Below are 27,266 nucleotides of genomic sequence, written 5' to 3'. Positions count from 1 at the left end.
AAAGCCAGTCGCCGACTGGGCATCCTCCGTCGTGCGAAGTCCTTCCTAGGCACACCTGAGCTCCTCACCACATACAAGGCTTTCATCCGCAGCTCAATGGAATACTGTTCTCCCCTATGGGCTGGTGCTCCTGCCTCACACCTGGCTCGGCTTCACGCTGTTGAATCCAAAGCTTTCAGAATCATTGGAATCTCCCGCGATGAAGCTATCTCTGAGGGCCTTTCACTCACTCACCGCAGGCAGGTAGGTGGTCTTTCTGTCTTCTACCGACTCCTCTCCGCCTTGCTCCCCCAGCTCTCTCTGTGCTCTGTCCCCCAAATATTCCTACAGGTCGCACAAGATCTGCCAGCCACCCTCTGATGGTTAAACTGCCGAAATCTCGGCTCTCTGCTCACCTTCACTCTTTCATTCCTCTTTTCTCCCGCCTCTGGAACAAACTCCCACACTCACTTCAATCACACTCCTCCCTCCAGGTCTTCAAAACAGCTGTTCACCACCATCTCTTATCTTCCCCCATCCAAAACCTTGATCTTTTCTACCCCCACTAATTCACCCCCCAGATCCACCTTGTTTGAAATTCCAACTTCTTTCCTGGAAGTCTTGGCAGTGTCCATATGTTTTATACCTCTCCCACCCCCCCCCCCCCCTTCCCAATGCCTTCCCCCCAAAGCCCTCTCCCTCCCACAGTTCTCTCGATGTCTCCATGTCTCTCGGTCCCTGCTCTCAAATGTTGTGTTTGTGTCCTTCCCCCTCTCTCCCCATCTTGTCTATCGCTCCCGATGTTATTTGTTTTTGTGTGTCTGTTGTCTTTCTGTGTGATTAATGTTCGCTCTTTCACGAGCCTCGATCTTGTATACCAAAAAAAAAAAAAAAAAAAAAAAAAAAATCCCCACATACACACACACACATCCCCACATGTCCACACACACACATCCCCCCCCAACACACACACACACACATCCCCCCCCCCCACACACACCCCCCCCCCCCAACACACACACACACACACATCCCCCTCCCCCCCCCCACACACACACACACACATCCCCACATATTCCACACCCACAAATACACACACACACACACACACACATACACCCCCCCCCCCACACACACACACACATACCCCCCCCCCCACACACACACACATACCCCCCCCCCCCCACCACACACACACACACACACACACACACACACACACACACACACACACACACACACACACACACATTCCCCTCCCCCCCCCCTCCCCCCTCCCCCACTCCCTCCACCCACCCCACACACACACCCGAGCGATTGACAAATCCGAAATAAGAATTTTTGAGGTTCAAATTACCCCGTGAAATTGTTCCATACTTTGCCTGCACGTCTGTACATGTGATAATTAATGAATTACCCACTCTCGACGACCTGAGAAAAAAAAGTGTTGCGTTTCTTCTTCTTCACAAAATAACAACTTGCAGCTTCTAAATATAAAATGCGATTGTGTCATACGTTCGTCAAAATAGTCGGGATTTTGCCGAATCTATTTTTGGTCGTGTGTTAATATACTTGGTTATGACTAACTTCCCTGCTAATGTCTGCTGCTCTTCTTCTGCTCCAATCGGTTCTTCTGATCATTTCCTTGTTAAAGTGGACATCTCTCTGGCCATTCTCAGAGAGCCTCCTCAGCGCCGACGAGTCTGGCATTTCATTCAGGCTGACTGGCACGGTCCTCAAGCAGCCATCAATCATCTGGGCTGGTCTCCCATCTCTACTGCCTCTGACATCAACTCTTCCTGGGAATTCTTCCAAAGTAAACTGCTCTCTCATGCACAGATTTATCCCATCTTGTCTTCAGTTGTCATACCCTTCCTCCTGTCCATTTTACACTGAAACTTGTGGTGAGGCAGTTGCCATGATGCAACTTGCCTTCACCTCGCGGAAGGCTAAACCAACTGAAGGTAATCACAGTTCCTTTCACAAATCCCGGAACAAGTGTGTGTCTTCCCTCAGTAAAGCCAGGAAACTATAGATTTCTGCTGTCAAGAATGAACTCTCAAACCTGTCTCCCTCCTCCAAATCCTGGTGGCGTCTGGTCAAATCTGTTCCTGGTGTTTGCTCCCCTTCCATCCCCTCCCTTACCTCAAATGGCTACACAGCTGACACCGCACGTGTAAAAGCCGAATGCCTCAACTCTGTGTTTGCCTCAAAATCTTGTGTCCCGAACCCTTCTCTCTCTGTACCCACCTTTCCAAGTCGAAACCAGCTGCTCCTGCACTCAGTGTCTTTCTCTCCTGACAAGGTGGAGAAGTTTTTGTCAAACCTCGACTCTGATTCTGCAACTGGACCAGACAGCATCAGCCCACGGGTCCTAAAATCCTGCTCTGCCGCTCTATCTCACCCTCTCTCTGTTCTCTTCACCCTCTCTTTTGCTCAAGGTCATCTGCCATCTGTTATCTGCTTGGAAATCAGCCAACATTACAGCTTTACACAAAAATGTGCAAAAACAGATCCTTGCAACTACAGACCATACAGCCTGCTCCCAATAATCAGAAAGGTCATGGAATCAATTATCGCTTCTTACATCAAATCCTTCCTCTTCTCCAATGGCTTGATCTTGGATCATCAATTTGGATTCAGACCAGCTTATTCTACTCTGGACATGCTGCTTCTGCTGTCTCAACAATGGATGGAGGTCCTTAATGCCAAACAGGAAATCAGAGCTATCTCCCTCGACATATCACGCGCCTTCGATACGGTCTGGCACCCCGCTCTGCTCACCAAACTCTCCTCCTATGGTATCCATGGAAATCTCCACGCATGGCTTGCGGACTTCCTCTCTAATCGTAGTCAACCTGTGGCCCTGAATGGTTTTCTCTCATATCCCCCTTCCTGTTCAGGCTGGAGTTCCCCAAGGCAGAGTTTTAGGCTCTGATTTTTCTGGTCTTCATCAATGATCTCTCCGACTCTCTGGAAAAGCCTCTTTATCTCTTTGCTGATGACTCCACTCTCTGCTGCTCCATACCTCATCCCTCAGATTGGCAGTTTGCAGCTTCCTCATTCTCTGCAGACCTGGACAAAATCACAGACTGGGCAAACAAGTGGAGCATGTCTTTCAATCCTGACAAATCTCACAATCTCACAATGTCTCTCTGAAAAGACTGAATGGACAACACTCCCATCTACTTTCAGAACAATCCTCTCCAAGAAGTTCTGTCACTCAAGCTTTTGGGTCTCACTGTCTGCCATGATCTTTCCTGGGAAAACCACATTTCCAAGCTGGCCTCCAAAGTCAGTCGCCGACTGGGCATCCTCCGTCATGCAAAGTCCTTCCTTAGCACACCTGAGCTCCTCACCACATACAAGGGTTTCATCTGCAGCTCAATGGAATACTGCTCTCCCCTCTGGGCTGGTGCTCCTGCCTCACACCTAGCTCGGCTTCACGCTGTTGAAACCAAAGCTTTCAGAATCATTTGAATCTCCCGCCATGAAGCAAACTCCGAGGGCCTTTCACTCACTCACCACAGGCAGGTTGGTGGTCTTTCTGTCTTCTACCGACTCCTTTCCGGCCTAGCTCGCCCAGCTCTCTCTGTGCTCTGTCCCTCAAATATTCCCACAGGTCGCAAAAGATCTGCCAGCAACCCTCTTATGGTGAAACTGGCAAAATCAAGACTCTCTGCTCACCTTCACTCCTTCATTCCTCTTTACTCCCGCCTCTGGAACAAACTCCCTCACTCTCTTCAATCCCACCCCTCCCTCCAAGTCTTCAAAACAGCTGTTCACCACCATCTCCTATTTTCCACTATCCAAAACATTGATCTTTTCTACCCCCATTAATTCACCCCAGATCCACTTTTTTGAAACACAGACTTCTTTCCTGGAAGTCCTTGCAGTGTCCATTTGTTTTAGAACTCTCCCATCCCCTACCCCCCTTCCCATGCCTCCTCCCCCCAAGCTCTCTCCCTCCCACAGTTCTCCTGATGTCCCTGCTGTCAAATGTTGTACTTGTGTGCTTCCCCCTCTCTTCCCAACTCGTCTCCCGCTCCCTTTATTATATGTTTTTTGTGTCCCGAACCCTGACCCGGACAGATGGCCTACTTGGATACATGGAGATTCCTCCACGTGACACTTGGAGCATTTGAATCTTCACGATTCTATCTCGACTAAGGTATTTCATTGTTTACCCCCACAAACGTAACAATATGTAACACATTGCATTAGTTCTCCGTGCCTGTTGTTTGTGTCCATTATGGCATCTTTAAAAACAACAAGTTTCCTGTTGAAATGATTTTCAATTTTGTTTGATTGCCAGGCATGCAGACAGAGTAAAAATACACGACAACATGACTATTCTCATCACCCTCCACCAATAAAACGAGACTTGAAAATAAACAGTTGTCATCACCAAATAACTTCGACGAAAAATCTCCTATTGCTTGGAGCAGTAAATATCGTCATTTTGAAACAATCTGAACTTACACAGAACATATTACACCATCAACAACACACCAAAAACAACAACATTATCGCTTCAGAGAAATGTCGTTTTAGTCCTGAAAGGCAAAAGCCTGAGGCCCGTACGTGCTATGGCCTTCTCAAGGCCCGTGACGGCTATATCAGCTGCAACTTTTCGATAAATATTTGGTAATCCTTGATTTACACTGAATGGAAAACTGAAACGGAAGGCATAACGTTCGTGAACGCTGTACAACGCTTCGGCAGATGGCTTGGGCTTGGGCCGACCTGAGCAGGAACATGGCGGCTGAGGCCAGCTGTGCAGCCAATGGATGTAAGACGGTCCTTCGTTGGTCTGCGCACCAATTTACTAATACATACATACATGGTCCGGCCATCCAATCAAAAACCACCGTTCGGCTATTTAGTATATACTAGGGCATTGCCCGTACGTGGGTGCCCGTTCCGTGGCCAAAAAAAAAAAAAAACGCTACCCGTACGCTCTACCCCGCCCGTACGCCCGTAAACAAAAAAAGCAACGCTCTTCGCTTCCGCCCTTCGCTCTGACTGAATTGGGAGAAATAATGCGCATAAGAAATCGAATTACGTACCGTAATGGCGGTCAGCTCGTAACGCGCTCAGCTCCGCTCGTCTCACATCGGCCACGCCTACGCAACAGAGCGTTCTGTGATTGGCTGCCGGAAGATAAGTCGTCACTGTCCGGAAGTTCGCAAATCGCAGTTAGGATGAATCGTTTTAATTTAATCGCAGTTTGAATTCGTTTTAAAACATAGTTTAACGGCAACATAGTTGAAAAGCCTTGCCTTGCTGCAAACAGCTGCTGCAAACAACAACAACATGGAAGGCTGCACTGTCCGGAAGTTGGCATATCGCAGTTACGATTATTTTAGTGTTAATGGCCAATTATTCAATTAGCGCCAACGTATTTTGGCTGTTTGCAATTTAATCGCAAGGAAAAGTAGAAAGAGAAGAGGGAAAAAAAGAAAAGCCTTGCATTAACGCATTAACGCTTGCATTGCATTAACGGTTCGGCACACGTGATAGCTCGCTGCTCTCTGATTGGTTGAAGCGTTTTTTGGACATAGCTCGGTAGGTACTTGTCCGATTAATTACAAACCTTGAAAAGGCACATCCTCGGGTCCCCAGCAATATACCTGGCAAGTTTCAAGTATATCGGACCCGTGGTTGTCGAGAAACAGCGGTCACAGACAAACACACAGACACACAGACAGACACACAGAGATTGCTGGAATTATAGATAGATATGGAACTCTCTTGCACAGAAACACAAACTCAGCCGATTTTTAAGTTCCGTTTGAAAGTAAATGGGGTTTACAAAAAGATTTACAAAAAGGTTTACTGGTTTACAAAGAGGTGCTGAAGGTAAGTTACCCTTTCAAGGTGAAAAGGCATTTCACATCAAGCAAACATTTAGTACCTTTTGGAGCCTTTCAAGCAAATTCGGGCCGCCATTATACAGTGCATGGATCTCAATTTAAATTTGGACATACTGTGTACTGCCACCATGTTCAGAGGCATCGCCATAAAGACAAAAAGTGTTAATAAGTAACGGCTTCAATCATCGTTATCCTGACATGGCACCTGTGGCAAGCAGTTTACAACGAGTTTCATTATTTATTGAACAGAAAGGAATGCTCATTCCAAGCATGATTACCCCCAAAAAGAGAAAAGCAAAAACTAGCAACAGTCTTTATTTATTAAACTGCCTCGTCATCAATAACTATTGAACAAAGTTTCCTTTTCCAAAAGGGAATGTGCCTTCGCATTGCATCCTGGACCAATTCCAAACAACTGACCATGTCCAGTAACTTTAATCGGGCAAATAAAATTGAGTTTTAAAATTTTGAATAAATTATTGCTCTTATTTTTTTAATGGAATTTGTACCTAAATTAAATGCAGGAGAAACACGTCACGACCTCGGTGTTACCATGGCAATTGAACCTGGGTTCCAAGCATCCTGAGGTAGGACCCATTAACAAGCCAACTCAAATTCATTTATTTTGTTCGTGATAATTATTATGTGATCCTTATGATAATTATTATGATAATGATAATGATAATAATTATGATAATAATTATGATGATAATCGTGATAAATTATTCCTTCATCTCGAGTTTATTTTTTCTTTCATGATGGCACCTTCATTTTCATTCATTCATTTTCCTAGGCGTTTTATATGCAAATTTAACTTCTATAATCTCGAACAAGAGAACACATGACCTAGGCGGGGTCAATAAAGGTGTGGCTTTAAGGTTACAAAAACACAAAGTTACATCTAAATGTTATTTGGGACAAAGTTTAAATAACACCGTTTATTTTTCCAATGAAGACCATTTTCCAAGAAGTCAGCTGAAAACGACCAAGTGGACTTCGACGTCTGCACGGCATCAAAGTTTTAAGTATTTTTGCAATTTGTGTCTGTCAAATTTACGCTCGTTATTTCATTGTGTTTGTGTTCTGTGTGTTTTCGAGTTAATCTTGGTTTGAAATTTGCAAACCTGTGTATAATTAAATCGTTTTCTGCTCGCACCGCGTGTACGGCCTGGTAACTTGAGGCTTCCCTCACCCCAGCGGCGTTTTGTGTATTTAAGTTCTTTCCTTCGCTGTATTCCTTATTTCTTCGATTTCCTTTTCTCCCCCTAACTTCCCCGAACATCTATCCTTTGTTTAACGTTCCATATACAAAAAAACAAAAAAAAAACAACAAACAAACAAACAAGAAGACGTCATGCGGAGCACGATACTTGCAAAATCCGCCCCCCACCCCCAAGAAAAAAATTCCATTGATACAGCAAATTGTCCATTTCATCAAGATTAAAATTGACAATCTTGATCAAAGCTCGGGTCAATAGGAAGAAAAGTGACGATTTTTCAGATGAAAAATGATGATTTTTGCAAGTACAAAAATAGTTGGTTTCCCTATTTAGGGACTCAATGTGCAAATGCTGTTCAATTTTCAAGTCAATTGGATAAAAAGACGGTTTTTCAGATAAAAAAGTGATGATTTTGGAAGTTTGACCTTTGACCTTTTGACCTCAAAAATAGTATTTTAGGGACTCGATATGCAAATGCTGTTCAATTTTCAGGTAAATCAGTTGAAAATTGACGGCTTTTTAGATGAAAATTGATTATTTTTATAATTTGACCTTAAGTTGACCTTTGACCTTTTGACCTCAAAAATAGTACGTTTCCCAATTTATGGACTCGATATGCAAATGCTGTTCAATTTTCAGGTAAATCAGTTGAAAATTGACGGCTTTTTAGATGAAAATTGATTATTTTTATAATTTGACCTTGAGTTGACCTTTGACCTTTTGACCTCAAAAATAGTATGTTTCCCAATTTATGGACTCGATATGCAAATGCTGTTCAATTTTCAAGTCAATCGGATTTTAAATGGTGATTTTAGAAATTTGACCTCCAGATGACCTTTGACCCCAAAAACAATAGGCTTCTCGATTGGGACGACCTATACAACTTGGTGAGGTTTCGTGATGATCGGTTTAGAATTGTGACCTGTAGGCCGGTGACAAACAGACAAACAAGCAAACGTCATGCGTAGCACGATACTTGCAAAATACGCCCTCCCCCAAAAGTTTACCATTGATACAGCAAATTGTCCATTTCATGAAGTTTAAAATTGACAATCTTGATCAAAGCTCGGGTCAACAGGATGAAAAGTGACGATTTTTCAGATGAAAAATGATGATTTTGGAAGGTTGACCTTCAGTTGACCTTTGACCTTTTGACCTCAAAAAGTTAGTTTCCCTATTTAGTGACTCAATGTGCAAATGCTGTTCAATTTTCAAGTCAATTCGATGAAAATAGAGGATTTTAGAAATTTGGCCCATGTTGACCTTTTGGCCTATGTTGACCTCAAGAACACTTGGTGGTTGAATTCAGTGACCAATTGTGCAAGTCCTCTTCAAATTTCAAGTCAATTGAAAGGATAGGCAATTGAATTGATAGGATAGGATAGGCAGCCGTGAGGAGAATGGCGCGCTGGTTGTGTGAAGACCACAGTACCTCAGCGATCGTGTTGAGGAGATTTTCCCGCCCGTCTCGATCACCCGATATTTCACATCTCCTCAGGACTCTGCGCTTCGGGCCCTCCACCCATCCGAAGCGCAGCTTGACTCGTTAACAGTTAAAATAAACTTCACGAACGGTTGACTTATTGTGCTTTCAATCGTTTCATGGCCAAATAATTGAGGTGATGAAGCTTGTCCCGAAACGTCGATATGTCAATGCGTTGGACATTTTGTCTCGGGAATGATATTATAACAATACAGGTGATGGACATGACACAAAGTCCCGCGTGGAATGCCGAATACAACAAGGTCCAGATGCGAGACGGACTTTGAACCGTTTAATATCCAGATTTAGTGAATTATCTTATGTTTACAAAAAGTATTCACACACTGGAAGACGTGAAGGTTTGAAAAATTCTGGATGCTTCCAACCAGGTGAAGTCCGATTGGGTGGATCAGTGACGTGGCTGATGTTGCTCTGAACAATCTAAATGGCGATCATCACGTGGTACGAGCAAAGGTAGCTCTATAATACATTAATGACACTGGCTCATGTTAGCAGCACAGACAGGCATGACGTCATTACCTTCGCAAAAGCGGAAGGTTATGTTTTGATCGCTGTGTATTTATTTGTATGTCTGTGTGTGTGTGTGTATGTTATTCGCATAACTCAAAAAGTATTCAACCGAATTGCATGAAATTTGGTGGGATGATTGGTTATTATACGGGACACATTTGATTAGATTTTGGGAGCAATCGGGTCAAAGGTCAAGGTCAAGGTCACGAAAAGGTCAAAATCGTATTTTTACCAAGTACAGAACAGTAGCTGCGGCGAAGGTATGCGCTCTACCGAGTGCCCGTTCTAGTTATATATGTTAACAGTTTCAAGTCATTTTCAAGATATGCAAGTCCTTTTCAAATTTCAAGTCAATTGGATGAAAATTGAGGATTTTAGAAATTTGGCCTATGTTGACCATTTGGCCTATGTTGACCTCAAAAATTCTTGGTGGTTGAATTCAATGACCAGATATGCAAGTGGTCTTCAAATTTCAAGTCAATCGGATGAAAATTGAGGATTTTAGAAATTTAGCAAAGTTGGTGACCTTTGGCCTATGTTGACTTTTTGACCTATTGACCCCAAAAACAATAGGCTTCTGGCATTTGACCAACTCTACCACTTGGTGAAGTTTGGTGAAGATCGGTTGAAAATTGTGACCTGTAGGCCGGTGACAAACAAACAAGCAAACAAACAAACAAGCAAACAAACAAACAGACAGACAGACAGACAGTCACAAACACAACCGACCAATATACTTGAAAAATCTTCGATTTTGCAAGTAACAAGAAGACGTCATGCGGAGCACGATTCTTGCAAAATACGCCCCCCAAACCCTCCCCAAGAATAAAAAATTCCATTGATATAGCAAATTATCCATTTCATCAAAATTAAAATTGACAATCTTGATCAAAGCTCAGGTCAATAGGAAGAAAAGTGACGATTTTTCAGATGAAAAATGATGATTTTGGAAGGTTGACCTTGAGTTTACCTTTGACCTTTTGACCTCAAAAAGTTGGTTTCCCAATTTAGTGACTCGATATGCAAGTGCTGTTCAATTTTCAAGTCAATTCAATGAAAATTGAGGATTTTAGAAATTTGGCCTATGTTGACCTTTTGGCCTATGTTGACCTCAAAGATACTTGGTGGTGGAATTCAGTGACCAGATATGCAAGTCCTCTTCAAATTTCAAGTCAATTGGATCAAAATTAAGGATTTTAGAAATTTGGCCTATGTTGACCTTTTGGCCTATGCTGACCTCAAAAATACTTGGTGGTTGAATTTAGTGACCAGAAGTCCTCTTCAAATTTCAAGTCAATCGGATGAAAATTAAGGATTTTAGAAATTTAGCAAAGTTGGTGACCTTTGGCCTATGCTGACCTTTTGACCTATTGATCCCAAAAACAATAGGCTTCTTGCTTTTGACCAACTCTACGATTTGGTGAAGTTTCGTGAAAATCGGTTGAAAATTGTGACCTGCAGGCCGGTGACAAACAAAGACAAACAGACAAACAGACAGACAAACAAACAGACAGACAGAACCACAAACGCAACCGACCAATATACTTGAAAAATCTTCGATTTTGCAATTAAAAAATGAGCATTTCCTTCTCTCCTCGCCCAGCCCCCTTTATCTCCTTCTATTCAACCTCTTCCTTCCATCTCCAACCATAAATCACCCTTCAATTCTAGTTTTCTTCTCATTGAAACTCATTTAGCATTTAACCTCATTTAACATTTAACCTCATCTCATTTAACATTTAATTTAACCTTTCTCCTTTCTTTGATCCACGTCCATACTTCAGGGACTTTTCCCAGATTGGTTTTCACGGTTTTGTTGAAATATGTTTAAACTTTCCCCTGCAGTGTTTTATTCAATGGTTTATTACAACACGCTGTTTTTCTTCATATTTAAAAGGCTTTTTTCAATTTCCTCTTCAAATCATTCCAATTCAAAAACAAATTCAATCTCTTAGTCATTCCTCCCTAAATTCTCGAAACTCACCTTCATTCCACCTCTCCTCTATCGTTCTCAAACGGATCTCTGACTTGAAAATCACAATAAACCCAGGTTCTAATAAATGTTCGTTTTTCATCAATTGGCCACTTTCTAAACTCCCGCCTCACCCCTCCCAAACCCCCCCTCCCCCTAAAAACTCCCCCCTCATCCCCTCCCCTTCAACCCCCCTCCTCCTCACCCCTCCTCTTCTAATCTCCCCCTCTACAATCTCCCTCCCAATCTTCCCCCTACCACCTCCTCCTCAAAACTGCCTCCTCCCCACTTCCTCTCCCTTCCATCACATACCTCCACCTCCTCCAACCTTCGACTATGCTATTCCCCACCCCCCCCCCCCCCCCCTCAAACAACACCTCACTGTGCCTCTTCCCATCACCATCAAACCTTTTGTCCTGCTCATCCTTCCTTTTCTCCCAATTCTTCTGCAATCTCCGACACACGATCTCCCTACCACAAACTCTCCTACTACAAAATCGACACACGAACAGCTCTCCCTACTTCCCCCTCTCACCCCTCATCTTACCCTACCCCTACCCTCCCCTGTCATGTACCCGATGCTTCCTCTCCCTCTTCCTTAACCATATTGACCTCAAACATCCGGGGCCTTCGCTCAAACCTGACAGATCTCCTCATACAGGTTGCCTCTGACAAACCAGACGTAATCTGCTTAACAGAAACTTTCCTCCTTCAAGATGTGTCTGATTCTTTAATATCTCTTCCTGGTTACTCCCTCCTCCGGTATGAAAGACCTGAGCCACGTGCTGGTGGTGCAGGGGCGGATCCAGGGGGGGGGGGGTGCAGGGGGTGCGCACCCCCCCCCCTCCGCAATGCAACGATTGATTTTCTCTGTAACCGTTAGTCCGATTGACAGCAAATTTTCACCATATGTGCAAGTCCACCTGTAGAATTCTAAAATTATAACTATGACGTCGTCACGTGGTACTGGCGAAATGACGTCATCGGTCACGTGGTTCGGCCGCCATATTTGTTTTTAACACAAAAGCCTTAAAAACCATTGAAAACACATCCTGGTGAGGGTCTGCAATCTCTGATTGCTCTTTCTTGTTGAATTACTGTAATATGTGGATTTTTCTCTCTTCCCCGTATTCCATTCTCCACTTTCATAGTCATAAAATCTGTTTTTCACGATCGGTGTGTTGGCCTAGTATGTGGTTCGTTATTAGAATTGTAACCCCGGCGTGTCTAGTGAGTAACCCCACCCCCACCGTTGGGAATACAGGACTTTTGAAATTTCACACAAGCGCTGTGTTTGCATGTTTTCAGTGACTCATTTCTGCTCACTGCCATTGCTAGCATGAAATCTGAGTCAAATACTCTATTCAATATCATCGGTAGTTGTTGCAGTACGGGCTGCAAAATATAAACTTTTTGAGCAAGTTAATCAGAAACTTCTCCAAATCTTTCATTGTGTAGAGACACACCCCTTTCTCTCAGGTATTTTTCCAAGTATTTTCGGCATTGTTTTCGAAGCTTTACGAGCCATTTTAGGTAACAATCTTTATCTGGCACGCACAATTTACGTTCCATGCCCCGATGACGGCTGTTTCCAGGGGTTTCTGCGCATGTGTGCCAAGCATTCTGGGGCGGATGTCATCGTGAAAGTCACATATTGACGCTAAACTTCGATGGGAAGTCAGCTACTTGACCAGTAGATATAATTGTACAATTTGGTGCATTTTTTTTTATAATTCTAGAAAAATTTAATCATGTAAAAAATTTAAATTTTTCTGTTGCACTGGCACCATGGCAGATACAAAAAAAAAAGAAGTATCTGGGGCACAACATCGTAAACAAAAGGCTGAAAAAGGAAAATAATAAACGAATCAAGAAGGTTCCTTTACGAAGTATCTTTGTTCACAACATCAAGATGAAGGTAGCTCAAAGGATCAACCTGAGATCGAAGCTGAGACAACAGTCTCGCAAGTTAAAGTAGTGCTTCAGGAGCATAATCAGATGTATAAGATCAACTAAATGAAGTGCGCCAGGTTGAAGATTTGAAAGGACGTGAAAGTGAAAATTCCCCCACCCCAGTTAAAACTATGGTGACCTTGCTACTTAGCCCAAATGTGATGGTAGTGTGCAGAAAATCTTGGTGAAACATGGGCCAGACCAGAATTCAGCACTTCAATTCGCCTAAATATCATAATCCAAGAAAATTTTTGGAAAGAATTTGAACTTCAATCGAAAAAGAAGAAAACAAATGATGTGGAAAAATTCCCCCTCATTAAACAAGAAAAAAATGTATTGGCAGAAAATCTTAGAATGACAGCTTTAATGAGTTCTTGTTATGCAAAATCTGGCCTTTTGGGGAACACACGAAAAACTGCACATTGATGGTGATGGGAACATCCTGAAATTTGTAGAATACCCAGCTTTGCTTGACCCACTTATGGGTAAGCATCTTCGTAAAATAAAAGACAATGAGACACAGGTACACTACCTTGGGAAAGATATACTAAATGAACCGATTCAGCTTTTATCCATCACCATCAAATAAATGCTAAATTCTGATCATGCTGCCGAATACTTTTCATTCATTCTAGATTGTACACAATATGTAGGCCATGTTGACCAAATGGCCATGATCTTTCGCTTTGTAGACATGGCTTCGGACACTGACAATTGTGAACCTGTATGCATAAAAGGAACATTTCTTGGGATTTGTACCACGAAAACAGACAGCTGGTGCTGGTATGACGGAACACTATCCTTCACCAGTTAGAAGAGGTCATTGCCGATTGAAAACTTGTGTGGTAATGGCTATGATCATGGAAGCAATATGAAAGAGAAAAAAACCGTTACGCAATGAAGAATTGTAAATGTTAATCCACAAACCTTGTTTGTTTCTTGCAGTACACATTCTTTGAATTTGGTTGTTGTTGATGATGCCGCCAAGTGTTGCTTGGAAACAAAGGCTTTCTTTGACCGAGCACAACATATTTATGTGTATTTTTCAGCTTTGATACGTCGCTGGGAAGTTCTAATACACCATGTGCCTAATCTTACAGTGAAACCATAAGCGAAACAAGATGGGAATGCCAAATTAATACTGTGAAACCTCTTCACGATCAGCTGGGTGATATCTATGATGCACTAATTGACATCTCTGATGACACTATTCTAACAGGATTGTCTGGAAACACCTCATGAGTAGATACACAAGCTCTTGCAGATGGCATTTCTAGTTTCTCGTTTGTGGTTTTTCGTGTTGCGTGGTTATGACGTCCTCTTTGAGCTCAATATGACGAACAAACAACTTCAGGAGAGGAGAATTGACATACATAATTGCCTTTAAACAACTGAGAGAAACCAAGTAGTTTTTTTGTAGACTGGCGGAGTGACGAAATGTTTGAGAAATCATTGGTAGATGCACGTGAACTTGCTGAGGCATACTTTAAACCAGATCCGATCTGTATTTGGAGAAAGAGTAAGTAGTTCACATACAAAACAGACAATGAGCCTATTCAGAACCCCAAGGAAAAATTCAAGGCAAACTTTTCTTTTTGCAATCTTTGACACAGCAATACAATCGGTTGAAGAACGATTCACACAGATGCATCAAATTAGTTCTGTTATCGGCTTCCTCTGTGATGTTCATAGTTTGCAGAAAAGAACATCACCGCAAATTATGGAACATTGCTTGAAGCTCAAGCAAGCTATACAACATAGAACCTCCAAAGATATCGAAGCTTCTGATTTGTTCAGTGAAATGCGACCCATTGCAAGACTGTCCAATTTGAAATGACGGTCCAATTTCCGAAGTGGGCATGACCACAACATGTTTTCAACTTTGTTTGCAAAAAATAATCTGACAGATAATGTTCCAAACACGTTTATTGCTCTCCGCATCCTTTTGACCCTCCCTGTTTCTGTGGCCAGTGGTGAGCGAAGCTTTTCGAAGCTGAAGTTGATCAAAACATGCATTCATTCCTCAATCTCAATGATGCAAGACTTGTTGTGCATTTCTCTTAATCTTGTCAACAGAACTTTGAATTGCACAAACCATTGCCCTGAAGGAACTTGTTTCTACATTTGATAAACTGAAAGCACAAAAAAAAAAAGTTCTAAATTGTAATGATCACCTTTGTTTCAGGAACACAAAGTATATTACATCATGTGATCCATATTACACATTACAATGTGCATTCCTTCAATAACATATCCTTTTAAAAGTGTAAATCAATGACAATGTACAATCTAGCATATTCTCATTTTTCATATCGAAATAATTCTGTAAATAAAAATGCAGAAGTATTAATCATACTAATGCGCAGTATTCATTTTCAAAAGTTAATTGCAGGGGGTTGGGTGGCAAGGGTGGCAAATAAGAAGGTTCGCCTTTGCCGCCTAATACCCTTGCACCGGCCCTGGTGAACACGCTGACATGGAATTTGACCAAAAGCCTTATGGGTGCTATTTAAGATTTATTGCTTTTTCCCTCAATTGAAACACAGTACAAGGTACAGTGCATCATAAAATTTAGCTGTATGACTTCAAAAGGTGTTGGTTGATACAGCATTACCATGAAAACAAGTTGTAGTTGTGTTAGCAATGATAAAGCAAAATTTGGCAATACAGTATATCTGCAGCTGCCATCAGTCTGTAATCGAGGTTTATAAGGTGTACGAGTCGTCAGAAAAAGTAAACCAATTAAAGGAGAGGGTACAACAGCAAGATTTCAGAGATCAAAATGATAGCGAACCCAACAAAAGGAGCACGATTCTGGGGCAAAGCACTTATGAGACACATTCACCAAATATTACCAGTTTCAAAGTTTCCGTTTTTATAATTTCCAAAGGATTAATTAAAACGTATCACAATTCTCTCCTTTAAGGAACAGTGTCAATTTTCACAATTCCTTTATTAATCCCATAATTATCAAATTACAAAATAACTAGAACGCCACTCTTCGACGTCACGACGTCGACCGATATGCCTCCGCCCACATTATTGCGTCATTATACATACTTGTACCAAGTTTGATTTAAATCCATTCAGCTGTTCTCAAGTATCAAATTTTACCTGACATGACCTCTGACCTGACCGAAATCACCTCACTCCTCACCTTTTATGCCAAAATATAATCAGTTCATCTTTGCATCATTATACATACCTGCACCAAGTTTGACTAAAATCCCTTCAGCCGTTGTTAGGCTATCGCGATAACAAAATAATTGTACCTCAAACATACTTCCACCAAGTTTGGTCAAAATCCCATCACTGGTTCACAAGTTAGCGCAGTAACAGAATTTTTACCCAACAGGACCTCTGATCTTTGACCTTTTGGCCCCAAAATTGAATCAGTTTAACTTTGCATCATAATATACCTGACAGGGCATCTGACCTTTGACCTCTTGACCACAAAATATAATCAGTTAATGTTATCATTATACGTACCTGTACTAAGTTTTAATTAGATTCCTTCAGCCGTTCTCAAATTATAGACCTATTACAGACTTTGACCTTTGAGTTATAGACCTATTCCAGGCGACCTCTGCTTTGCCTGTGTGTTGTATCGTCCTAACAGTAACGACTTCATTTATCTCTCTCTCTCTGCAAATATGACCAACTTTTAACCACCCGTAATTCTATCTTCCTCACTTCACCGGTCACCACGCCAATTGGCTGGGTGTTGGCACCTCTTTCACCAGCCATGGCACTACAGCAAAACTTCTGCGTCTCCATGGGCCTGACTCAATAAGTGGACTTCTGGGCTGGATTTCTGCCAATGGCAAATCCTCCCTTCTGGATGTGGCAAGGACATACTTCCCTGCTAACATCTCCTGTTCTTCCTCTGCTCCAATTGGTTCATCTGATCAGGTGCTTGTGAGAGCCAACATCTTCCTCAGTATTCTCGGAAAGCTGCCTCAGTGCCAGCTGGTCTAGCAGTTCATTCAAGCAGATTATCAGGAACTGAAAGCAGCCATCTCACTTCAGGATAGGTCTCCTTTATCGACCAACCATGACTATTTCAGCCTGGGATTTTTTCCAACAGAAACCTGCTCTCTTATGCACAGATTCATCCCATCTCATCTTCAATTATCTGACACTTCCTCCCGCCCATGGTACACTGAAGCCGGTGGTTAGGCAGTTGCTCTGAAACAACTTGCCCTCTCTTCCTGGGGAGAAGCGCCCTACTGGTCATGATGATGATAAAGAAGGATGTCTGTCTCAGGCAAAGAAGTTGCTTAGCAACACAAAAACCACAATGTTCAGGGAAATCGGACAACACAATCAAAAAGAAGTAAAGTTATCTTCTTTTTAGAGTTGTGTAATTATGGGTTTCTGAATTACTGAAGGAAAAACTAGAACGGCACGCAGTAGAGAGCATACCTCCGCCTGGTTGGCCCTATCACTCAATGGTGAAGAATCACCTAAAAATCTACGAGCTGAATCTGGATCCGGATCTTCACCAACATTGAATCGATTCTTCCTTGTCACACACACAACCTCTCCACCAACTTTTGTCCAAATCCGTCCATAACTTTTTGAGATATCCTGCTAAGTATCGTTTTTGGCCCGATCTCCCAATGGTGAAGAATCACTTGAAAAATTAAATAATTCTTATATCCGAATCCATATTCAGATCTTCACCAAAATCGAATCGATTCTTCCTCGTCAGACACCCAACCGGTCCACAAACTTTCGTCCAAATCCGTCCTCAACCTTTTGAGATATCCTGCTATGCATATATTTTGGCCCAATCTCCCAATGGTGAAGAATCACTTTAAAAATTCTAGTAGCCGGATCCGAATCCAGATCTTCACCCAAATCTAATCATTTCATCCTCGTAACATACGCTACATCTCTGGCAAATTTCGTCCGAATCCGTCCACAACTCTTTGAGATATTTTGTTCAGACAAACGGAGACAGACAGGGGAGAAAACATAACCTGCATCCACCTTTGGTGGTGGAGTGAAAGTGATCTATTGACCAATTTTACCTCAAAGAGTAGTTGTTAATTATATATTGTGTAATTTGCTAATTACAGAACTTTATTAATTTATAGAGATATTAAACAAATTGTGGAAATGGGAAATGGTCCCTGAAGGAGAGAATTGCGATACTTTTTAATGAACCCTTTAGAAACCGTAAAAATAACGAAAACGTCTTCGAAAACGGTTTGAGCTGGGTTTGTTGGTCTGGAAAACTGTATTTTTGTTGATTTCTGGGAATTTTCTCTGAAAATTATTGGGGAAAGTGTCTCAGAAATGCTTTGCCCCAGAATCCCCAATAATCATAATTCTGCGGGAGGTATGAAAAACTCGGGTTTGCATTTCCATTTATAATCGCGTGGAACAGGGCACAATCAAAAGGTGTGTGGGAACCGTCATTTCCAAATCCAGCATCAACATCTCTGCTCGAACTTGTGCTCGCCACCACCAGCCGGTGGCAATAAAACGGCACGGCAAATTGTGCGCTATGTACACCCTGTGTTTTAAAGACACGTACTGCACGGTGCAGCAGCTAATACAAAATGGTGTAGTTACAGTAATCCATGGTTTCACGACGACATCCATGAATGGCTAAGGATTAAAAATGCACGGAGACTTGAAAGCGGCCACACAACAACATTATTGCACAACGAGGCAAACGCGTTTCTAGTGCAATGCACAGAGCTAACCAGATGCATCCCGGCCAAAAAGTCTGCATTCTTCGGGATACGTTTTCAATGGCCATTTCAATCAAGCCCGTGTGGACATTTCAGGAATAAACACTTTCCCACAGAAGAGAAACTAAAAAAGCTTTGGAAATTGAAAAAATGAAATAAAAACAACCTAGTAATCACCCAAAGGATTTCAAACCTGTCTTCCCTGCAATAAACTCTGATATATACATGTATATTTGGCCTTTTCTGAAAAACTATACAAGAAGGGGGCTTAAGCATTATATATTTCACCAAATGGTCTGCGTGGATAAAAAAAATAACAATGCTATGCACTTCAAGACTGCAAATGAGACCAACAGACAATGCACAGATTTGCAAGACCCAAAGACCCATTCAAATCCCAATGATGTGTAAACAATACTTGAAACAAAATGGGGGGAAAAACCCCCCTAACTATGAAATATATTTTTTAAAACCAAAAAAAACCCCCCTAACTATTAAATATATTAAAAAAAACAAAAAACCCCCCCTAACTATTAAATATATTTAAAAAAACAAAAAAAACCCCCTAACTATTAAATATATTAAAAAAAAAAAAAAACCCCCCTAACTATTAAATATATTTAAAAAAACTAAAAAAAACCCCCTAACTATTAAATATATTTGTAAAAACCAAAAAAACCCCCCCTAACTATTAAATATATTTAAAAAAACAAAAAACCCCCCCCTAACTATTAAATATATTTTAAAAAACAAAAAAACCCCCTAACTATTAAATATATTTTTAAAACCCAAAAAAACCCCCCTAACTATTAAATATATTTAAAAAAACAAAAAAAAAAACCCTAACTATTAAATATATTAAAAAAAAAAAAAACAACCCCCCTAACTATTAAATAAATTAAAAAAAACAAAAAAAACCCCCCTAACTATTAAATATATTTGTAAAAACCAAAAAAACCCCCCCTAACTATTAAATATATTTTAAAAAACAAAAACCCCCCCCCTAACTATTAAATATATTTTAAAAAACAAAAAAACCCCCCTAACTATTAAATATATTTTTAAAAACCAAAAAAACCCCCCTAACTATTAAATATATTTTAAAAAACAAAAAAACCCCCCCTAACTATTAAATATATTTTTAAAAACCAAAAAAAACCCCCCTAACTATTAAATATATTTAAAAAAAAAAAAAAAACTTAGAATATGAACAATGAATAGTAACAGTAGCACCTAAACCCGTTAGCACATTTATAACAATACCACCCCCCACCCCCCACAATCATTATTCAGTTGGGCTTGGAGGGAAAGATGGCTCTTCCCCTGGCTCTCTACCATCCTGCCCGCCTGTCTCTTCCATTTCCTGTCCCGAGCTGGGGCTGACGACGTCTTGCATTCCCCGTCCTTTTGTCTCAATGGGCAAGAACAAGGAGGCAAAGCCAGCCAACACGGCGAGGAATGCATATATAGAGATGGCCAGGTGAAACGAAGAGGCAAGCATCACCTAGGATCATTAGTCAAAATCAGGAAGGTGTTGGTGGAAAAAATGGCGCATCTGTACCTGCTCTAACTTTCAGATTTATTACAAAATTGAGGAAAGTATCGATGTTTCACGTTTGTAAACAATATCCCCTCACCCTCACAGCCCGTAATAATTTTACCTGAGCAATAAAAGGCGTAGTCAGCGCTCCCAAACGTGCCAGCCCACTGCAAGTGCCGAGACCAAGTGCACGGATCGAGGTTGGATACACCTGTGCAGTGTCATGCAGGGTTTAAAAAAAAATGGGATTCAAATCGGCTGAAGAAATTGGCATGGAGGACCGAACAAGACACTTACCTCTGGAGTGTACACGTAAGCCACCTGGAATCCTCCGGACACGATCGCCCTTGCCACGAAGATTAGGACAGTCATTGAAGTCCTGTTGGAGGGCACACCTTCAAGCACACAACCTCATAATTCAGAGGAAGAACATATATACATATATTCTTCTCGAAGCAGGTTACAGTACACGAGAAAGTAGTGTGTGATGTGTACCTGCCAAAGCATGTCAAGAGGCAGAGTACAAAGAATGCGAAGAGGAAGAAGTATGCTCCGAGAACCTTCCTCCTCCCAATGATATCGATCACCCAGATGGTTAATACAATTCCTGAATAACAGCATGAACATTCCATTCAGATACAATACAGGCAGCAAAATATATAAATTGGGATTCTCCAGGATGAAGCAACAGCAAATGAACCAAGACCTAAAATGTGTCTGGACCAGAGATTAATCAGCCATGTTGGAAGCATGGGATACAATTCGTACTTTGTTAAACTGGATTTATAGAAACCAGGGTCCTCAGGCAAAGTGATACACACTGTACTTGAATGTGAGAGGAAACCTTCAATGGATTATTAATACAGCTGTGAGTGTCGAGGTAATATAGAAAAACCTAGCTGTGGTGAGCAGCTGCTCATGGAATAACCCATGAGCTTGGGACGGCCAACAAATTTGAATAGAGAGACGGAAGAATAGAATAGAGAGAATCTCCACGCATGGCTGGCGGACTTCCTCTCTGGTCGTAGTCAACGTGTGTTTCCCTGAATGGATTTCTCTCATCTCCTCTTCTTGTTCAGGCTGGAGTTCCCCAAGGCAGTGTTCTGGGCCCTGTGCTTTTTCTGGTCTTCATCAATGATCTCTCCGACAATCTGGAAAATCCTCTCTATCTCTTTGCTGATGACTCCACTCTCTGCCGCTCCATACCTCATCACTCAGACCGACAGTCTGCAGCCTCCTCACTCTCTGCAAACCTGGACAAAATCACAGACTGGTCAAACAAGTGGAACATGTCTTTCAATCCTGACAAATCTGACACTCTCACGATGTCTCTCCGAAAAAACCGTCTGGACAACCCTCCCATCTACTTTCTGAATAATCCTCTCCAAGAAGTTCTGTCACTCAATCTCTTGGGTCTCACTATCTGCCATGATCTTTCCTGGGAAAACCACATTTCCAAGCTGGCCTCCAAAGCCAGTCGCCGACTGGACATCCTCCGTCGTGCAAAGTCCTTCCTTGGCACACCTGAGCTCTTCACCACATACAAGGCTTTCATCCACAGGTCAATGGAATACTGCTCTCCTCTCTGGGCTGGTGCTCCTGCCTCACACCTAGCTCGTCTTCACGCTGTTGAAACCAAAACTTTCAGAATCATTAGAATCCCCCACGGTGAAGCTAACTCCGAGGGCCTTTCACTTACTCACCACAGGCAGGTTGGTGGTCTTTCTGTCTTCTACCGACTCCTCTCCGGCCTAGATCCCCCAGCTCTGTCCCCCAAATATTCCGACAGGTCACAAAAGATCTGCCTGCAACCCTCTTATGGTGAAATTGCCCAAATCAAGACTCTCTGCTCACCTTCACCGTTTCATTCCTCTTTTCTCCCACCTTCTGGAACAATCTCCCACACTCTCTTCAATGCCACACCTCCCTCCAGGTCTTTACAACAGCTGTTCACCACCATCTCTTATCTTTCCCCTTCCAAAACCTTGATCTTTTCTACCCCCGTTAATTCACCCCAGATCCACTTTTTTGAAATTCCGACTTCTTTCCTGGAAGTCCTAGCAGTGTCCATGTGTTTTATACCTCTACCTTCCCATGCCTCCTCCCCCAAGCCCTCTCCCTCCCACAGATCTCCCAATGTCCCTGTTCTCTACTGTTGTGCTTGTGTGCCTCCATCTCTCTCCCCATCTTGTCTCCCGCTCACCTTATCTTATGTTGTATGTGTCAGTTTGTCTTTTTGTGATTAATGTTAGCTCTTACACGAGCCTCGATCTTGTATACAACAACAACAACAACAAAAAAAGGAGATGGTTCCATTGCCAGTGTCAGAGTAAAAATGGATACTTGTCATGTCTGGACCAATCAGAGACAGCTGGGGCTGAAAGCATCATGTGACCGAGCTGAATTAGGCCATGGGAGATATGTTTGTTTGTCTATAGTTGTCCGAGAGCCATTTCACAGTTGCTGGCCAGAACTGCCTCTCTGTGCTGAGCTGGCAAAAACATGTTTTATCTGTGGTTTGACCTTGTCCAAAAATGTGAAGCCAAGCGTCCGCTACATCAGCTTTTGTTCTTGTCTTATGCTCCGGTTTCCACTTTTGGCTTCCTTTGTCGAAATCAACAGGTGTATATTGAATGCCAGTCTTGAGTGGGATTGAGAGATCTGCTTGGCAGGGGTCAAACTTTTCTCTCCGTACATACATAATAAATAATCATTTGTCTATCAAGCGTTGTCTGTCATATTTTGATAAAGGTGGACAGATTCCCACAGTAGGAACACATTGACTGCAAGATAAGAGGAATCAGAATTCCAGTTATGAAGGTAACCTTGTATGCCACAGACAGAGAGGTTGGCAAACAAAAACAGGACGCCAGACTGTTGAATGCCCAAGCTATGTTTATGGAGATGTGCATAACCTCGTTTGAAATTTAGGGTCTCCAACAATTGTCGAGAGAGCAGCAGCATGTTCAGAGCTGAGTGGCTGATCGTCAAAAGATCAGGGTGTTTGTAAACAGGGAAGACTTGACATCAGCAGCTATGATGGATTCCATGACTTTGCCTAAAATTACAAATTAGCTTACTGATCTATAATTGAAAGGATGAGTTTTCCACCGTTTTTGTGGACGGGAGTGATATTTGTTGACTTCCAGGCAGATGAGAGGTGACCAAAGGAGGACAGGATGAAAGAGCAGACAAGAGAAACAAACACAGCATAGCAGGATTTTGCTGAGACCTGCAAAATGCGAAAAGGTATGGGTTTCTGATAGAATGAGTGACCTGGAGAGGAAGGTGTTTAGCAGAGAGGCAAGAGAGCAATAAGAAACCACAAGGTCAGCACCTACCCATAGTGTACCAAAAGCAGACCCATGGACTCTGTCTTCTGTCACAAGATGTTAATGACACAGAGAACTGTGTACTCCACAACCCCAATTGAGGCTATACAAAAGGGGGATTCTGAGACAGTAGCCAACCTGGAGATGTGATCTGCCCAAAAAAGGTGACCGATTGGGAGGGTCAGGAGATCCAGAGATTACACCTCTCCCAGAGGCTGACCACATAAGTTAATATTATCATCATTATTATATCCCAATTATTATAAATTGTCATCTCATTATTCAGTCATTTCTTAATGAGGGAAAAAGTGAGCAGGTGGGACTTCCAGTCATCAAAATATGCACTCCAAGTAGAGGATCAATTGTTTACCTACTCCATTAATTATACGAGCTCTCTCAGTGCTTCAAGGCAGTGTCATTGGCTCAGTATTGTTCCTCACCAACATCAACATCCTCCCAGATGCTTTGGAAACCCTCTTTCCCTTTATGCAGATGAGTCTACATGGCATAGTATTCAAACGGAAAACCAAATACTGCATTGGAGTCATCAAAAGGTAATGATGGCGAATAAGTAAAGAGCAAAGATGGAGTCATCGGGAGGAACCTGGAGAGGATTTGAGTTACAGCCGCTACTTCACTACCCTCAAACCCCATCGAGGCGCAGCTAAGTGAGCCTTACAGAAACATTTCTGTAAGAATTCACTTCTCTTCAGACAGATAGAAAAAGAAAGAGTGCAAGAAGATAAATGAAAAGAAAAAGCAAGAATTCGAATGATAAAATTAATGTGAAAAGGTAGAAAAAAGTGTGACTAGAACGCCACTCAGTAGAGCGCATACTCCCGCCATGGGTCAAGTTGGAACAAGTACACATACATTCAAAGTACACCGCCCCATGCCAAATAATTAAATATGCTGCAGCGCGGTATTGCCGGGGCGCCTCAGGCGCCCGGCAATACCGCAGTGCAGCTCATTGAGGCTGCATTGGGAGGGAGAGGTGTACACTAATTGATTGATTAATTGTATAATTAAAATCAATAAAAGATTATCACAAAATATTTTCATAATCAATTGGCTAATCGCATAACTAAACCACTAGTGCTTCATCCGAAGATGTATCTTTTAGAAATCTAATTAAATAAGTCATTTATAAAAAATTAAATAATTGATTACTCAATAAATAATAAATCGATTAATCAATAAATAATTAATAGATGAAATGATTAATCAATAAATCAAAAATATCCTTGATAGCCACATCACTTGGTCACTCATGTCCAAATATTAGCTTCCCAGCTCAAAAGGTGCCTGAGATATTGGCCAAATGAGAAAGAAAATAAATAAATGATTAATAATGAAAATAAATAAATAATAATCATAAAAAAATTAAATTATTAATCAATTTGGTCAGAGAACACATAAACTACCACTATTTCATCAGAATGTGTAACTTTAAAAAAAAAAAATTTTTGGTCATTAATCAAATAATTAAATAATTAATCGATTAATTGATTAATTAATAAATCAAAAATATCCTTTGCAGCCAAATCACCTGGTCATTGGCATGTCCAAATGTCAGCTTCCTAACTCAAAAGGTGCCCGAGTTAATGGTCAGAAGAGAAGGGAAATTTGATTAATTAAATAAGTACTTAATTAATCGCTAATAATTAAATAACTCCTCAATTTATTGATTAATCAAAAAAAAAAATACCGTTTTTGACAAAGGACTTGCTCACTATTGTGCCGAAATTTCAGCTTCCTAGCTCAAAGGATGGCTGAGATATCGCCCGGACAAACAAGAAAGAAAGACAAGTACACATACATTCAAAGTACACCGCCCCATGCCAAATAATTAAATATGCTGCAGCGCGGCATTGCCGGGGCGCCTCCGGCGCCCGGCAATACCGCAGTGCAGCTCATTGAGGCTGCATTGGGAGGGAGAGGTGTACACTAATTGATTGATTAATTGTATAATTAAAATCAATAAAAGATTATCACAAAATATTTTCATAATCAATTGGCTAATCGCATAACTAAACCACTAGTGCTTCATCCGAAGATGTATCTTTTAGAAATTTAATTAAATAAGTCATTTATAAAAAATTAAATAATTAATTGATTACTCAATAAATAATTAATCGATTAATCAATAAATATTTAATAGATGAAATTATTAATCAATAAATCAAAAATATCCTTGATAGCCACATCACTTGGTCACTCATGTCAAATATTAGCTTCCCAGCTCAAAAGGTGCCTGAGATATTGGCCAAATGAGAAAGAAAATAAATAAATGATTAATAATGAAAATAAATAAATAATAATCATAAAAAAATTAAATTATTAATCAATTTGGTCAGAGAACACATAAACTACCACTATTTCATCAGAATCTTTAACTTTAAAAAAAAAATTTTTTTTGTCATTAATCGAATAATTAAATAATTAATCGATTAATTGATTAATTAATAAATCAAAAATATCCTTTGCAGCCAAATCACCTGGTCATTGGCATGTCCAAATATCAGCTTCCTAACTCAAAAGGTGCCTGAGTTAATAATGGTCAGAAGAGAAATGAAATTTAATTAATTAAATAAGTACTTAATTAAACGCTAATAATTAAATAACTCCTCAATTAATTGATTATTCAAAAAACAAAAAATACCGTATTTGACAAAGGACTTGCTCACTACTGTGCCAAAATTTCAGCTTCCTAGCTCAAAGGATGGCTGAGATATCGTCCGGACAACCAAGAAAACAAGAAAGAAAGCAAGAAAGCAAGAAACCAGAGTGAAAACTGAGTACTCTCTTTCAGCGTGCGTCACTGCCGAGCCCCCTTTGGTGCCCGGCAATGACGATTTGCAATGCCTGGAGATGGCATAGGAAAGGAGCGGTGTACAAAAACAAGTACACATACATTCAAAGTACACCGCCCCATGCCAAATAATTAAATATGCTGCAGCGCGGCATTGCCGGGGCGCCTCCGGCGCCCGGCAATACCGCAGTGCAGCTCATTGAGGCTGCATTGGGAGGGAGAGGTGTACACTAATTGATTGATTAATTGTATAATTAAAATCAATAAAAGATTATTGTACACCGCTCCTTTCCTATGCCACCTCCAGGCATTGCAAATCGTCATTGCCGGGCACCGAAGGGGGCTCGGTAGTGACGCACGCTGAAAGAGAGTACTCAGTTTTCACTCTGGTTTCTTGTTTGTTTGTTTGTTTTCTTGCTTTCTTGGTTGTCCGGGCGATATCTCAGCCATCCTTCAAGCTAAGAAGCTGAAATTTCGGCACAATAGTGAGCAAGTCATTTGTCAAAAACGGTATTTTTTGTTTTTTGATTAATCAATTAATTGAGGAGTTATTTAATTATTAGCGTTTAATTAAGTACTTATTTAATTAATTAAATTTCCTTTCTCTTCTGACCATTAACTCAGGCACCTTTTGAGTTAGGAAGCTGATATTTGGACATGCCAATGACCAGGTGATTTGGCTGCAAATGCTATTTTTGATTTATTAATTAATCAATTAATCGATTAATTATTTAATTATTCGATTAATGACCAAAAAAATTTTTTTTTTTAAGTTACACATTCTGATGAAATGGTGGTGGTTTATGTGTTCTCTGACCGAATTGATTAATAATTTATTTTTTTATGATTATTATTTATTTATT

General features: G+C 41.1%; 1 protein-coding gene and 1 long non-coding RNA gene across 2 annotated transcripts in view; one reads left to right on the top strand and one right to left on the bottom strand.

Moving 5' to 3' along the window:
- LOC137430359 (uncharacterized) overlaps positions 1 to 27,266 on the top strand; it is a 64,438-nt gene that overhangs the window by 14,607 nt on the left and 22,565 nt on the right. The window contains exon 2 of the long non-coding RNA XR_013623868.1: positions 4,072 to 4,150. This is a non-coding gene — a long non-coding RNA (uncharacterized LOC137430359). The remainder of the gene's footprint in view (positions 1 to 4,071; positions 4,151 to 27,266) is intronic.
- The window catches only part of SVOP (SV2 related protein), a 138,066-nt gene continuing 130,716 nt past the window's right edge, over positions 19,917 to 27,266 (bottom strand). The window contains exons 13-16 of the mRNA XM_068121171.2: positions 20,755 to 20,866; positions 20,557 to 20,638; positions 20,381 to 20,470; positions 19,917 to 20,223 (exon numbers count right to left, since the gene is read on the bottom strand). Coding sequence (XP_067977272.2) covers positions 20,005 to 20,223; positions 20,381 to 20,470; positions 20,557 to 20,638; positions 20,755 to 20,866 — 503 coding nt within the window. The 3' untranslated portion in view covers positions 19,917 to 20,004. The remainder of the gene's footprint in view (positions 20,224 to 20,380; positions 20,471 to 20,556; positions 20,639 to 20,754; positions 20,867 to 27,266) is intronic.

This window comes from Myxine glutinosa, chromosome 6, assembly GCF_964187855.1.
Source record: "Myxine glutinosa chromosome 6, kmMyxGlut1.1, whole genome shotgun sequence".
Lineage (NCBI taxonomy): Eukaryota > Metazoa > Chordata > Myxini > Myxiniformes > Myxinidae > Myxine > Myxine glutinosa.
This window is presented reverse-complemented; position numbering and strand designations above follow the sequence as displayed.